The following is a 15,833-nucleotide window of genomic DNA, read 5'->3' as shown; positions in this document are numbered from 1 at the left end:
GGCACTAAATGCAGGCGTAGCCAGCCAGCGACGCCCACATCCCATCAATGAATAAAAAAGTGAGCAGCAGTGCCAAAGGCAGCTCCGACTTTCGCGAGAGATAGTGGGTGACATCTGCACAATGCTGCAACAAGACCCGGAGCCCAGAGGACCAGGTGGACAACCCTTACCAGTGGCTGTCAAAGACACCACCGCACTCAACTCATTCCAGGGATCAGCAGCAGACATCAGCGGCATCTCCCAGGCAACCGATGCCCTCTTTGCCGTCGCGCACAATCACATCCATTTCACCAAGGATCAAGCAAGTGTCACGGCGCGTGCGGTTGGATTAGCTAATCTGGCAGGCTTTCCAAGGGTGCAGGGCATCGTTGACTGCACGTGACCCTTAAGGCACCCCATCGCAATCCAGGTATTTGTGTCAACTGCAAGGGCTTCCACTCCCTTAACGTTCAGCTGGTGTGTGACCACAAGGAGGAAATTTTGCATGTTTGTGCCAAGTACCCTGGCAGTTGCCATGACTCCTTCATACTGCGCCAGTCCAGTGTGCCTCCGCTATTCAGTCCGCCAGACCAACTTAATGGATGGCTACTTGGAGGCGAGGGCTATCCCGTGAAGACGTGGCTAATGACGCCGTTGAGGAGCCCATCCAATGAAGCTGAGGAGAGCTACAACTCCAGCCACATGTCCACCAGAGCCATAATTGAGCAAACCATCGGTTTGCTGAAGATAATAATAATAATAATCAACTTTATTGTCATAGTTAGTGCACAAGTGCAGTACAACGAAATGTAGGCTTGCGGCTCCCGAGAGTGTACATTTAGATTAAGACATTTAAACATTCAACATACATTTGGCTTGTAATACATTAACATAAACATAACCATAATAAAGTGCATTGGCAGATGTGCAGGCTTTAGAGTTTATTTGTGGAGTTCAGTAGGATGACAGCCCTGGGAAAGAAGCTGTTCCTAAGTCTGGTCGTACGGGTGCGAATGCATCTGTAGCATCTCCCAGATGGCAGGAGGGCGAACAGACTGTGGCTGGGGTGGGTAGGGTCTTTGATGATGGTCCGTGACCTCCGTAAACAGCGTTTCTGGTATATGTGCTCTATGGTCGGTAGCCGGGTGCCGGTAATGCGTTGGGCAGTTTTGACTACCCGCTGCAGGGCTTTCCGGTCATCGTGGCTACAGCTGCCATACCATACTGTGATACAGTTTGTCAGGATGCTCTCTATTGTGCAGCGGTAAAAGTTAGAGAGGATCAGGGGTGACAGGTTACATCCCTTCATCCTCCTTAGGAAATATAGGCGCTTCAGATGACTGGATAGATCAGGTGGAGCCCTGCAGTACTCAGCAGCCAGGGTCTCCAGAATCGTCGTGGTTTGCTACACACTTCACAACATGGCACAGTGTTGTGGCTTGCAGATTGCGGAGGACCAAGTGGGGGGAGGGAGAAGGAGAAGGAGCATCTTGCAGAGGCCCATCAACCAACGGCAGCAGTATGCGAGAACATTGCTGCCCGGGAAGCAATGAACGTACTCATCTTGGCCAAATTTGCTTAGCCTAGCCAATCAAGCACTTTTGTCTCGCAGCTTCTTACCTGATCATTGACAATGGCCAAGAACCAGCGGATTCCTAGCAATTTGACCACCATACTGACAATTGCAAATAATCCTAAGCCCTCAATGTGGAAGTCCCATTTGCGAAATGACACACGCCACAACTACAGCAGTAGCCATCAGATTTTTTATTTACAGTAATCATCTGATGGCTTAACATAAAACATCAAATTTCACCCAACTGACTACCCTCGTGACTATTTGTGCAGTATCTTTCTCTTACGCGTGCTCCTACATGGTGCTTCCCCTGTGGCTTCAGCAGATGTGGAGGCCCCTTGCTCGCTTCCTTGCTGCTCCTGTCTCGACACCTTTGGTGGGCGTCCTCTAGGGTTGCAAACCTGTGAGGGCTCGTCAACAGTCTGCTGCTCCTGCGGCTGTGCAGGGGTTGAGACGTCTATCTCAGTTGGGTGCGGACTCTGGTGGGGCTCTGACTGAGGACTTGTCAGTGGCATGGAAGTGAGTGCGCTTGGAGAGGAGCCCCCACTTCCTTGTTCTCTACAAACAACAGCCCTCTCATGGGTCAGGTCCACCTCAGCACTTGCAAGTGGATTGAGAGCACCTTGCTGCACATCAGGGGGGCCATGGGGACCCGTATCTACACTGAAGTCCTACTGAGAAGGACTTCCATGAAGGTCTGGTTTCTGGGTTCAATAGATGACCAGCGCTCCTCCAGAGATGTCATTCTATTCTGAACACTCAGCATGTTTTCTGCACTCTGGCGACTTATCTCCTCCATAGCCGCAGCCATCCTCTCATCTACTGTAGCCATCCTTTCAATGGAGGTTGCCATCATTTGCACGGAGGTTGCCATCCTTTCTCTGGTGATGCGTTCATGCGCCAATGACTCCACAAAGGCTCTGCTCATGTTCGCAATGGACTCCTCCATTCGCTCCACACTCACAGCAACCCTGGAGACAAAACCTGCCAGAAACTCCTGCATCTGTTCCTGGAGTTCCAGCACCGCTATCTTATGGATGGACCCAGAGGCAGAGGGTCGACATGCAGCTGAGCCGAACTGGGAGAGTCCTGCGCCCTCCAACTAGGACTCTCCACTGCTGTCTCTGTCTCCACAATCTGCTGATGCTCACTTGTGAGCTGTGATACACCAGGTGACAACACTACTCTATCTAGCGATGTTCCCTCCGAGGTGTGAGTGTCTGCGCTGGTGCTGGGTGCGGTGAATTCTGCCCTTAGAGGTTGCAGCTTCTTCTGAGGAGTCTTGAGGCTCATGCTCTTCCTCCTGGATAGTGGGGATGGGTGCTTGCGATGGTCCTGTTGGGGAGTAAAGGAAAGAGTCAGAGATGCGAGGCCAAGGTTACATGATCATCTGCAATATGCAATGTGCATAAGTCCATCTGTTAGAGTTTCAGAAGCATTATCATCGACTCATGCAATGTCAATGAGAGAGATGGAAAACTATTCTGTCACCAGCTTGCTGTGATGCGCCCGTCTGTCTGTCCCCCACTTGGGAATCTTCCTCCACTCCCACGATCTCCAGGACCGCCGCCTCCCAGGTGGTGAGCTGGGCTATTGAGGGTGGCCCTCCTCCTGTCCTCGCTCTTTCCCTCTTATTGTGAGCTCTCTTTTCCTGCAATGAGGGAGTCAAGTGGAGTTTGAGTGAGAATGAAGGAGTGAGTGTAGAGAATCCATAGCATAGATGCTTAGGAGACAAAGATGGAGTGAGGTGGCAAGACCAAGGGCCCTTCCTGTGTGTTGTAAGTTGTAATTGCATCACAGTCATAGGGAGTGTGAGGGCTGCATAGTCGAATAGTTAGGTGAATGTGACTATAGAGAGAGGGGGAATGGGTAAGGGTGCATCGATGTCAGTGTCAAGTGGGATGTGGAGGAAGAGATTGTTGAAGCTGAGTGCTGGTGAGGAGAGGCAATGGGGATCAGATTGAGGGTGATGGGAAATTCATACTCACTTTTCCAGTGTGCAGGTCATGAAATCTCTTCCTGCACTGAAGCCAAGTTCTGCAGGTTATTGACAAAGAGTTGACCTCCTCTGCCACCTGGATCCACACAGCCTTGGTTTGCTGGGGAGGCTTCTTCCTCCCTGAAGAAGGGAAGAGCACCTCTTTATTTGCTCTTGCTCCCTCTACTAACGCCTGCAGGGCAACGTCATGAAAGCGGGGTGCAGACCTAGGTCTCTGGCTGGCCATTCTTCCTGCAGGTGCCTCTAACATGCAAGGGCAAAAGCTTGGCAGTCTGCAAAAGCAGCAAGGCTTGTTGCGGACCTTAAATGCAGCAGCAATGATGATATCATCGGAGGCGACTTTCAGACTGGAAAAACTCATTGGCCATGGGTTCCCACACATTCGAATTCAATTGGCCAATTAAGTTAAAATGGCATCATTTTCCCACATTGATTTAGAATCGGATGGCTAACACGAAATGCGGATTACACGACCACAGCCCGCCCCAGTGTCAAAATCCAGCCCCCAGAGTATCATATAAACACTGTAATAAGAAAGGGTCGCGTTTCCCTGAACTCTGTGTTATCAATGTCCCTTTCATTTCACTTGTAGCTTTATTCAATGTAATGACTTTTGATTTATTAATCTTTAACCTTGTAACACCATATCGTCTTTAAAGAAACCAAATTACTAGCTCCGCTAATACATTGTAAACTAAAATGAAATGTTTCGTTCATGTACATAAAAGTGGATAGTTTAAGCAAAACAATTTCAAGAAATATCAGCAGAAATGGTGAGAGGTTATTAATATTGTTCATAATTCTTTCGCATGAAAGACGCCTTTAACTTTTTTCTTAAATCCAAAATTGTGGGGCTTTTTTTTTTTTAAATGCTGGCTCACAAATTTCCTTACTTGGTGAAGTCACTGTAGATTCTGATTTCTGCTTTTAATTTGGTACATTGAGTTAATTAACTTGGCTGTGCATACAAGGTGGGGCATTGCATGCCTAAGGCAATGTGTTTGGTCATAGCCACAGGGAGTTAGTTGGCCCAGGGAGCCTCTCTGCATGCAACACTGGACCTACAGGGTTGGGTTTCCTGGTTCTTTTATTCTGAATCATCCTTCTGCTCAGCCTTAACTAACTTTCTACAACACTCTAGGAGGTCCCAAACAACACAGGAACAATGAGAAATGCTGAGGATTCGTTGCATTTCCTATTAATTAAAGCAGCATAGTGTCTCTGAAAAATGTAATTCCATTGAGACATAAGTAATAATTGTATTGTCGTTCCTCTAACATAGCACCAGTGAATCTGTTGGGTAAATATCTAACCCATGTTAAGGGAAGTCTAACTCAAATGAATCTTTTGTAAGGTTAGTCAGTGCTGGGGAATGAAAGACCTTTTGACTCTTATAGTCAGCCAAAGTGCAATCCCAAGTCAGCTATAGGTCAGTGAAATGCAGGATAGAGCTCCTCCTGCTTAGCCACGACAATGTGCCTTCACTTTGACATCAGAAGAACAGGCCCTACTGCACCAGTGTGAATTGTTCCGTTTCCCCCATTGTACCCCATGTGGAAATGTGTGCAGATTTGTGCTGTGGAATTGTGCCCTTTAGGAACTGGGTGAACATCGTTCACACTCATTTCAGATCGAAACGAATCGAGATAAGACTGAATGAATGGACTCACTGTATCGTAGGCCGCAAGAACCTTCCTGAGGAGATCTGGAACTGGACCCTGGGCCTCCATGGAAGGATACTGTCCACTGAGGTTCAGTGTCACCAACGCCGTGTTGTCACTGTTCAGTAACCATGATGACAACGTCAGAATGCATTGCTTCATGTTTGCCGCAGGGGTCAGACCACACAGCTCTTTAAATGACACCATGGCATTCTGTGTAAAATACAAATCCATGCATAAAATATACTGCAGCACCAGCTTTATACATTTTGAACACTTACAACAAAATTGGTTGCATTATTCAAGCCGGGGTCTTTATAATGCACTAATAATTGAAAACTGTATCATGGAGGAACAAAAAAAAACACATTTTGGAAATGACATGAAATTGGATTCCAACAAATAACCAAAAACTGGATTTCATCAGTAAATTCTACTTATGTACTAACCTGCAGGGATTTCAACCCACGAAAGCTGACAATGTTATTATTGGGAATTCTAATACTCATTTTCAGTGCAGAGAAATGGTGTAATATTGTGGGACATGGGGTGGAGGTTCCTACAAATCACAACGCTGAGTGTACTGATGGTCACCTTGTCTTCCATAGATAGTCCACCACATCAAACGCTGTGGGGAATGGTTGACACAACTCAACGGAGAAGTTTTTGCTTTCCATTCAATTAAGTTTCTGCGCAATATAAATAATGCCATTGCTGATCCATTAGGCAGGAGCCTGGCAATTTTTGCACTGTTGAAAGTATTAGCACTCTGGAGTCCCCCAAGGATCTATCCTTGGCCCCGCTCCTACTTCTAATCTACATACTGCCCCTCGGTGACATCATCTGAAAACACAACATCAGGTTCCACCTGTAGGCTGACGACACCCAGCTCTCTCTCACCACCACCTTTCGACCCCTCCAGTGTCTCTAATTTGTCAGACTGCATGTCCGCCATCCAGTACTGGATGAGCAGAAATTTCCTCCAACCAAATATTGCGAAGACCGAAACCATTGTCTTCAGTCCCCGCCACAAACTCCGTTCCCTGTCCACCAACTCCATCCCTCTCCCTGATAACTGTCTGAGGCTGAACCAGATCGTTCGTAAACTCAGTGTCGTATCTGACCCAGAGATGAGCTTCTGACCACATATCCGCTCCATCACCAAGACCGGCTACTTCCACCTCCATAACATTGCCTGACTCCGCCCTTGCCTCAGCTCATCCGCTGCTGAAAACTTCCTCCACGCCTTTGTTACCTCTAGATTAGACTATTCCAATGCTCTCAAGGCCACCCTCCCATCTACCACCCTCCATAAAATTGAAGTCATCCAAAACTCTGCTGCCCATATCCTAACTCACTGGCCTACATTGGCTGCCAGTCTGGCAACACCTTAATTTTAAAATTCTCATCTTGGTTTTCAAATCCCTCCATGACCTCACCCCTCCTTATCTCTAACCACCTCCAGCCCTACAACCCTCCGAGATCTCTGCACTCCTCTAATTCTGACCTCTTATGCATCCCTGATTTTAATCGCTCCATCATTGACAGCTGTACATTCAGCTGCCTAGGCCCTAAGCTCTGGAATTCCCTCCCTAAACCTCTCCACCTATCTCTCCTCCTTTTAAGATGCTCCTTAAAACCTACCTCTTTGACCAAGCTTTTGGTCTATCTGCCCTAGTATCTCATTATGTGGCATAGTGTCAAATTTTGTTTGATAACACTCCTGTGAAGTGCCTTGGAACCTTTCACTACTTTAAAGGTGCTATATAAATGCAAGTTGTTGTTGATTTTTTTTGCTCTGGGCCATGCGCCGTCCACACTTAAAAGGTATTGGGTGTGCGTGAGTGTACCCACCACTTGACAACTCCTCTATAACGAGCAGGCGGACGTCAGGAGCTCTGCAAAGAGTCGTGGTGGGACATTAAATTCGGCTCGGTTAGCCAGTGGCAGCAGTTGGGGCAGTAAAACATGCCCTAGAGTCCCACAGGCTCTGGGTGGGGGAGGACGTGGGAAAGAAAAATCAGCTAAGATTCCCACAGCCCCTGGTGCAAGTATACGCCTGGACCTGTGTACCTGAACTACAATTGTTCCCCACGATCAAAGAGCTTGGGACGTTCAGTTCACAGGCTCACGGAAAGAATGGCCACTTGGATGAGATACTAGAGGGTCACCACCTCCTATGAAACTGCTCCCTAGCAGGCTGACTTAAGAGGAAAAACAGAAGAGGCTTGGGCTTTTCACCTTTGAAAGAAAGCATCCGAGAGGTGATCTTAATAAGATAGTAAAATGTTACAGGAAAGGTAAATCTGCAAAATTATTTTAAGTTAAATTATGAGAATAGGACAAGGGGACACAGGTGCAAGTAAAAGATAAAGTTAAGAATGTTATCAGGAAATTCTTCACACACAGAGTGATTAACAGATAGAATGGATTATCGGATAGAGTAATGGAGATGAAAAGCCTGGAATCATTTAGAACCCATTGGATGCTGCACTAGAGGGTCTTTAGTGTCTTTGTGGATGGAGGAACTAAAATGGCCTTCCTCATTTGTAATCATCTTGTGACGTTGCGAGAGGAGTGGGTAAGGGAAGAAAGTAGGAGGGAAAAATCAGGAAAACTAGCGGTGCCAAAAACAACTGGTTGTAATATAAACAGTACCTGTACGTTTTCTCGGAAATCCGTTGCTTCACGTAAAGGCTGGGTGGCTGCCCTAAAAACCTCATCTATAACTTTGATCCCTATGGTCTTTGTTGAAGTGTACTCTCTAGCCTTTTTTCCTTTGCGAACAGAAAGACCCCTTTTCTGCGATTTCCCGCCACCTCGGCGATTGGTGATGGCCACATGTATAAATAACGTTGTATGTGGCAGAAATTCGCCCGTCAAAGACTGAAGGGGCACATGCCTATATCCTGCCTGCAGGCATTCAAAGGGAATAGTGTACTGTGCAATGAATTCATCTCCAATGTAGTCATCGTCTAAAACTACAAAACGCAACAATGCAAGCTCAGGTAAATTAATCTGAAACTCAAAGCTTTCATCAAAGATGGGATTATCCTCATTTTGAGTCACTGTCTTAGTCCTTTGTTCTGTACAGTCAGCTGGTATCCCATGTATCTCCACATACACATACGGTTCTACAACATCACCCTTGGCTGCGGAACCTTTGGGTTTCGGCAGATTTTGACCACTGATGATTTTAATGTGAAGCAGTTGTGCCGAGACCCCAGGTAATGAATCCTTTGCATTAGCACTGAAGTAGGACACCTCTTCCCTCATGATGGCAGGACGAAGAACATAACCACAGTTTCCATTCTGACGAAACCAGCCAATATTGAGGTCCATCATTAGCCCAGGAGTCTGATAATTCATGGCCACTATTTGGCAGCCACATTTCCAAAAGTCCTGAGGATTCATATTACTGGCATCTATTCTCATGGGGCTTGGGTACACCCTGGACAAGAACTTCTTATTATAAATTACAAAGTCCTCTGGATATTCATTGGCAAATGTGCCTGCCACTACCTCATTAAATGAACAGATCTCCCAATATTTCTGATTTCTTTTGGAAACGTCAAAGTCCTTAAACTGCACTGATTTACAGAAGCTCACCAGATCAGAAAGTTCTTTGGAAAGCCTTAGTTTTTTCTCAGTGATCACATTCAATTGATCAGCATCGTCTTCACCCATCCTTTGACACATTTCAATTCCTTCATCTTCATCACTAACATCTCCTTCAGAATCAGAACAATTCCTAGGTAACTGTTTACCTTTCAGAAGAATCTTCCCTTTGAGTTGCTCTGGTGATGGGAGATAATTCTCCTCTGGGCCTGGAGGAACCATGTGCAGTCTATCTCCCAGAATCTTCTTTATGTGCTGAGCCATCACTTTCTGCTGTTTAACTGAACAATGAGTCACCAAGCAAAGAATCAGCGGATGCGCAGAAGCTACAAAAGCATACTTATTTATCACATCAATAACACTCCGAAAGGCTATTTGTGTTGTCATCAAATTACCAACATAAATCAAAGGCTCATTATCTGGGCCATCCCAAACCACCAGTTCAATACTACGACATCCCATCTTCAGAGCTCGGATATACCCATTAATATCTGAGGAACCCCAGCAATGGTCCTCCAACAGACAAGCACTATGAGATGCATTAATGTAGTAATGGGACAAAGGCTGAGTCATATCCTGACACACATTTTCATGTTGTAGATCAAAAAGATGGCACTCAAGTGATAGGAGATAATTGGTAAAGCCATCTATGGAAAGGAAACCCTTCTCCTGACCTTCCTGCGACAGTTCATATTTGCGAATGATTTCCAAGCATGTATCTTCCGTGACACCCTCCATCCCTTGCTCTGCATCCAGAAATAGCATAAGGTCCTTGGAGTCAAGGTATTCTTTATTGCTGGAGAACTGTACAAGCAGAAAATATATATCTGGCCTTGTGCAGAGCTCATAGTAAGCCTCGGCAAAGATTTCCAAAGTAACCTCTGTCCCCAGTTTGTCTTTTGCTTTCTGTAATTCTTTGAATTTCAGTTCAGCTTTTGGGGTCTTCATTCCAGGACTCAGGCCTTTAATTAGTTGGACAGCCCTGGCCAGTGGAATGTGGCCTCCTTTTCCTACATCTGCAGCATGAAACACAGATTCCAGCCATGAGGACCGTAAGCTGTTTTGGTTTGACTCCATCATGTGAAGTGTATGTTTTCCATAAGAAACCAGGTACCTCAGTCCCATAACCCAAGTGTTCACTATATCAGCAGAACTAGTCACCAAGTCCAGTGATTCATAGTTTTCCCCATATATTATTGAAAAAGCACATTCATCTGAAAATTGGTCTGAAATCCCATTATTGCGAAGCACAGGGGTCTTCTTTCCCAATCTCACTTCTTTGATGGACCTGATTTCAATTTTTGCTTTCTCAGAGTCTTTTTTAGTTGGCTCCCATCTCAGGGACCTCATGTCAGAATCAAGAATAAAGTAACGGTTGTACACTCTGGAGTTGGAGCGAACCTTTTTCATCTCACATCCCTCCAGCATGAAGGAAATACAGGCTGCGGTGCTGCTAATTTTCCGATCATTGGGCATACTGCTGAAAGAGACCGTTTTCTTCCTGTCCCGCCTTTGATGTGACCCATCCTGAAACAAACAAAAGGGTTATTAAGTAAAACAAATCAGTAAGAGTCAATAAAGCAATTAGCTAACAATGGCCCCCAATAGGAGGTCTGTAAGAAGGTTGTGCTGAAGAAGTCAAATTATTTCATAAATTAAATAACCTTACTTGCCACCTATTTCCCTTCACCACCATCATTGATTATTCTCACCTGCACCTCCCTCTTGAAGCCAGCATATGGGGCAGATCACTTTATATACTGTAGCTCCAAGATACATTTTGCCATTGTAATAAATTTATAACTAGCTAATTCTGAAAAGTAATGGCTTTCTAGCTACCCTTTTTCAAATGCTATTTGTCATAGACATGACATTCACATCTAACCCAAAGCAGATTTCCTGCAGAAAATTGAAAGTCATTTGTAATAATTATTATATAAAAAACAGGTTCTAATAGGTGTCAGTGAAACCCCAGTGTGGTCTGTCCCAATCCATTACTCACTCAACTACAGCTGCAAAATTGCATGTCTGGCAGTCAGCCAAGAAAACACAAATTAATGTTTTTTTTCTGTGAAATGCCATGACCTTAAATACCATTTGCAGTTTTCAAGCATACAGCAGCAATCCAACCAGTGAATGGTCTTAAAATTACTTTCACTAAAATGCAAGAAAAGGCACTCTCAAAATGTCACTGGGATAAGAGGATGAGGAGAAATTTGGACAATATCCCGTTCTATATCCACGATGATCTCTTGAAAAACCTACCCATTTTCACCCAAATGGCCCCGTCTATAGATCTCCAACTATTTTTGTCAGCCAATGATCTCCGAGAAACTGTGTGTTGGGCTGATAGCAAGAAGATAAATTCTTGTAAATTATCAACATCTTTTGATCTGATTTGTATGAAATACCCACAGGAGCCAATAGGAACAGGCGAGCAGTCTGTTGATAAAAACCCACCACCAACTTTGAGATAAGCTCTTTAATATCTTCAGCTAAAATTGGAGAGCAGCAGCCACGATATGGTTATGATCATTTAATAGTAGTTTTAATGTTGTGTCACGAGTCTCCTATCATTGTAAAGGCTGTAGTGATCTAATTTCTCTCTCACAAATGAGCAACTCAAGATTAGAAAAACATTTACATTTAGAAAGAACGAACAAATTTGCATTTTTCTTTTTACGTATAATCACTGTTGTAATGTAAGGAAATGTGGCAGCCAATTTGCAGACAACAAGCTCGCACAAATAAAAATGACCAGATAATCTGTTCCATCTTGGGTTACTCTACATATTGTGTGCCCATCTCAAAATAGCTGAAGGCAACACAGAGGGCTTCAAATTGTTAAATAAAGTAACAACTGTCAAAAAAACTCAGTCAACTAACTGAAAGTGCCTGGCAGCACAGATAAGGAGTTCCAGTTGTTTCAATGTGAACAAAAGGCAGCAGTGGCCATGGCATCACATATTGGGCCATGGCGTGGTCATGTGAGGGTTCACAGCCATGGTCCTCCATATATTAAGTTGCCAATCTCTGCTGTGCCATGATGGGGGAATGCCAAGTAGAAGCCAGGCTAGGTGGGGCAGGGAATGAAAATAAAGACTTCACAATGGTGTTGTGGTAAATGATAGAATATGAATTGATTCAGCTGCATAAATATGAATAAATTGATGGATAATATTGCACTACAGTTTATGCATATCTCTTTCGTAGCCCAGCTGTAATTTCACAATTGAAAACTTATCCATATGCTCATTGTCTCCATACTCAGTACCTATTTTAGTTTATTATTGTAAACAGACTGGTTCAAATTGGTGCCAGATGTTTTCCTGCGACCCTCTAGGTCTGCTATCTTCAACAACAGAACACTGCTCAACTTGAGATGACTTCCTGGTTACAAGGCTGCGACTATGCAAGTACTTCAAAGTGCTTACGCCATTCCTCCCCACACTGCTTGTGTTTACGTGCAGATGGAGCCAACGATACCCTTCACCTCAAACAACTTAAACGAAGGTTGAGGTTCACAACCCATGACACTTAAAAGAGGATGCAATTAAAACATTTTTGAGAAACAACATTTCTTGGTTCGTGGATCTATTTTAAAATGATCACATTCCACATACGTCAGATAAAATCAGTCAATAAAGTAACAACTAGGCTTGAAATAAATGCCGCAGAAGTTCAGCAGAACCTGCAGATCGAAGTGCACTACATTAAACAGTGATTTATCAATGAAAACCAAATAAAAGTGCTCTCCGTATCATATGTACACACTATGTAATGAAGGTGGTTTATACAAGTCTGCCATGCAGCTTATCATGTGCAGCATAATGCAGAGATCAGGAAATTTATTCACTGGTCTACCAAACTAGTCATATCACCACAATCAGTGTGAGATCATTAAATGTATTTGTCTCTGTCCATCAGTCCTATGTTGCTCTGGGAAGGAGGGGTATTACTGTTCAAGATTTTTCCTAATACTCTTTATTCAATGCAAGGCAGCTTCTACAAACAGAACCATGCCTCCTATGACCTGAAACATAACCTTATGAGTGGGTTAGCACATTGCAGGATTAGCAATTACCCTCTTGGTCCTTGGGATACCCAACAGGCACCCTTGGCGCCTTGAATAGGTTAAGAAAAGCTCAATTTAAACAGGTTAATAGTACAAGGCAATATATTAGTGCAATTATATAGGGCCCTGCTGTGTCCACACCTGGAGTATTGTGTACAGTTTTGGGGCTAAAAATTGAGTCGCGCCCCATTTGCGCTAGCTTCACCGAGGCACTACTTTTAGTGCCCCAGAAAAATTAGCACCCCCACGCCGGAGATCGAGTGGTTGCGCCCCAAGAGGGGAGTGAAGCGCTACTGGAAGCGCCCGACATCCCTCTTGGGGCGTTGTGAATTAATGGCACTGCGGCACGTCGTGCCACGGTATTGCAGGCCTTCCTCCACTTCTTAAAGGGGAGGGGCCTTGCGCAGCACGACCCGGGGCCCAGCTGGGCCCTGGGGATCGGGAGTGCCGGCAAGAGCCCGGCACTTGAGAAGTGCCGAGCTCTTGGAGCGCAGCCGGCACTCCGCGGAGGGGGGGGGGGGGGGTTCAGGAGGCCAGGGATGGGAGCAGAGGCAGGTGCTGGCAGGCAGCCAGCAAAAAAAAATGGCCACCCCGCACTTTGCCTTTAAATAGCGCCTCCCCAGCCGCAGGTAGGCCCACCTGACCCCATCGGACATAGCGCCCAGTGGTAAGTCAGGGGGCGCTCCCGAAGATCACAGCCGGGGCATGAGCAGGGCGCTGCACAGAGCGATGATGTCATTGCTGGCGGCGCAGCGCTGTGGGGGCCCTCTTAGGGCACTAACGGGAAAGCACCCCAATTTTTTCCCCTTGGTCTCCTTACCTAAGGAAGGATATGCTTGCCATAGAAGGAACGCAACAAACGTTCACCAGACTGGTTCCTGGGATGGGGGGGATTGTCCGATGAGAGATTGAGTAGACTAGGCCTATATTCTCTGGAGTTTAGAAGAATGAGAGGTGATCTCATTGAAACATACAAAATTCTTACAGGGCTTGACAAGGTAGATACTGGGAGGATGTTTCCCCTGGCTGGGGAGTCTAGAACCAGGGGTCACAGTCTCAGAATAAGGGGTCAGCCATTTAGGACCGAGATGAGGAGAAATTTCTTCACTCAGAGGGTGGTGAATCTTTGGAATTCTCTACCCCAGAGGGCTGTGGAGGCTCAGTCGTTGAGTATATTCACGACAAAGATCGATACATTTTTGAATATTAAGGGAATCAAGGGACATGGGGATAGCGCAGGAAAGTGGAGATGAGGTAGAAGATCAGCCATGATCTTATTGAATGGCGGAGCAGACTCGAAGGGCCAAATGGCCTACTCCTGCTCCTATTTATGTTCTTATGAAAGAAATTCACACAGAAGCAAAAATAATAGAGCTGCACAATATTACAATTACACCCAATTTATTTTTTGACTTGAAAATAATTAAGTTTCCTAGAATCTCAGAGTCCCTTTTCAGAATCTTTCACTGTATATACACATGCCTCTGTGCCCAAGGTGGTCTGTTTCACTGGCATGACATGGAAACACTGTTGAACTGAGTAAACAAACGTCCTACAGCTGCTGCTCAGGCATATCCCTCAATTGCCTTGAAGAAATTTAACAGATTGATGTTCAACATGTCCAGCCATTGTGGAGCAACAATCAGCGAAGGAAGTAGAATGCTGAACTGTATAGTCAAAACAATGGAGTACAAGTCACAGGAAGACCTGCTCAAACTGTAGTGTTCCCGTCAAGTCACATCTTGAATTCTGTGTCCAGTTCTGGTCACCAACACACAAGGGAGACATTTAGGCACTGGAGGCAGTTTAGAGAAGAGCCCCAAGTGACAGGAGGATTGAGTTATATAGACAGACTCGATAAACCTGTCCTTTTACACCTTGAAAGGAAGTGACTTAGTGGTGATCTTGTAGAGTTATTCAAGATAGAAAATGAAAAGGTAGATTCTGAATATTACTATTAGAGGAGAACAAGGTGACGTGGGTTCAAACTAGTAAAAGACAAATTTAGGACTGATGCAAGGAAGCTTCTCTTCACAGAGAGTGAGCAATACATGGCATTGGCCCTCTTTCGCATGATATTAAACAGAGGGCCCACCTGCCCCCTCAGTTGGGGTAAAAGATCCTAAGGCACTATTCAAAGACATGCAGCAGAATTCTCCCAACGTAGTGGCCAATATTTATCCCTCAACCAACATGGCAAAAACATATTATCTGGTCATTTATCTCATTGGTTTGTGGGAGCTTGCGGTGAGTAAATTGGCTGCCACGCTTCCCTACATTACAACAGTGACACCCTGAGGTTGTGAAAGGCGTTATATAAGTCCTTTTTTTCTATTCCTTTCCATTCTTCCCCACCAAGTATATTCCCAGCCACTTATCCATGTGGACTGAGGGAGAGTCAGAGGAGAAGCAACTCTGGCACACTTCCTAGCATCCAGCTCAACAACAGTATTGGCAAGGGTCTGAGAGGATGTTATCTGCTCACCTGCACTGCCGGTCAGTGAAGAGCCAGGAGACTAGGGGAAACAGAAAATATAAGATCGTCTTACAATATTGTGTCTTTTTAAAGGAACTTGCCATCTGGTAATGTGTCTTGCAAGATACACGCTCCAGATTACTGCAGAGCTCTTTCAATCTCCCGCCTATACATATATTACAAAAGCATGTACACAAAGTACTTGAACATGCTTTACACATCCAAAGCCTGCCTTGCCCCCACATCATTAAACATGTCTGACACCAGACACCCCACTGATTTTAAAAAGCCAAACTTAACCCAGTGCCTCAATAAGGGAGATTTCTTGCACGCCATTTGAAAAATGTGGGATGAACAGAGCTTGCTTTAACTCTCAGGTTCTTTATGTCATCAAGGCAAAGATTAGAAGCTTCATTTCCAAGGCGGACATTTTATTTTACAAGAGCACT

General features: G+C 45.1%; 1 protein-coding gene across 3 annotated transcripts in view; it reads right to left on the bottom strand.

The window, feature by feature from the left end:
• The window catches only part of LOC147101209 (inactive phospholipase C-like protein 2), a 221,781-nt gene that overhangs the window by 74,017 nt on the left and 131,931 nt on the right, over positions 1 to 15,833 (bottom strand). For all 3 annotated transcript variants that reach the window (XM_085966460.1, XM_085966461.1, XM_085966462.1), the window contains 2 exons: positions 7,874 to 10,360; positions 5,225 to 5,428 (listed from right to left, as the gene is read on the bottom strand). In XM_085966460.1, the coding sequence (XP_085822586.1) occupies positions 5,225 to 5,428; positions 7,874 to 10,360 (2,691 nt within the window). The remainder of the gene's footprint in view (positions 1 to 5,224; positions 5,429 to 7,873; positions 10,361 to 15,833) is intronic.

Source organism: Somniosus microcephalus, chromosome 24 (genome assembly GCF_052327205.1).
Source record: "Somniosus microcephalus isolate GS21.2 chromosome 24, FLI_Smic_1.0, whole genome shotgun sequence".
In the NCBI taxonomy this organism is placed as follows: domain Eukaryota; kingdom Metazoa; phylum Chordata; class Chondrichthyes; order Squaliformes; family Somniosidae; genus Somniosus; species Somniosus microcephalus.
The sequence above is the reverse complement of the archived record's forward strand: the minus strand, read 5'-3'. Positions and strand labels throughout refer to the sequence as shown.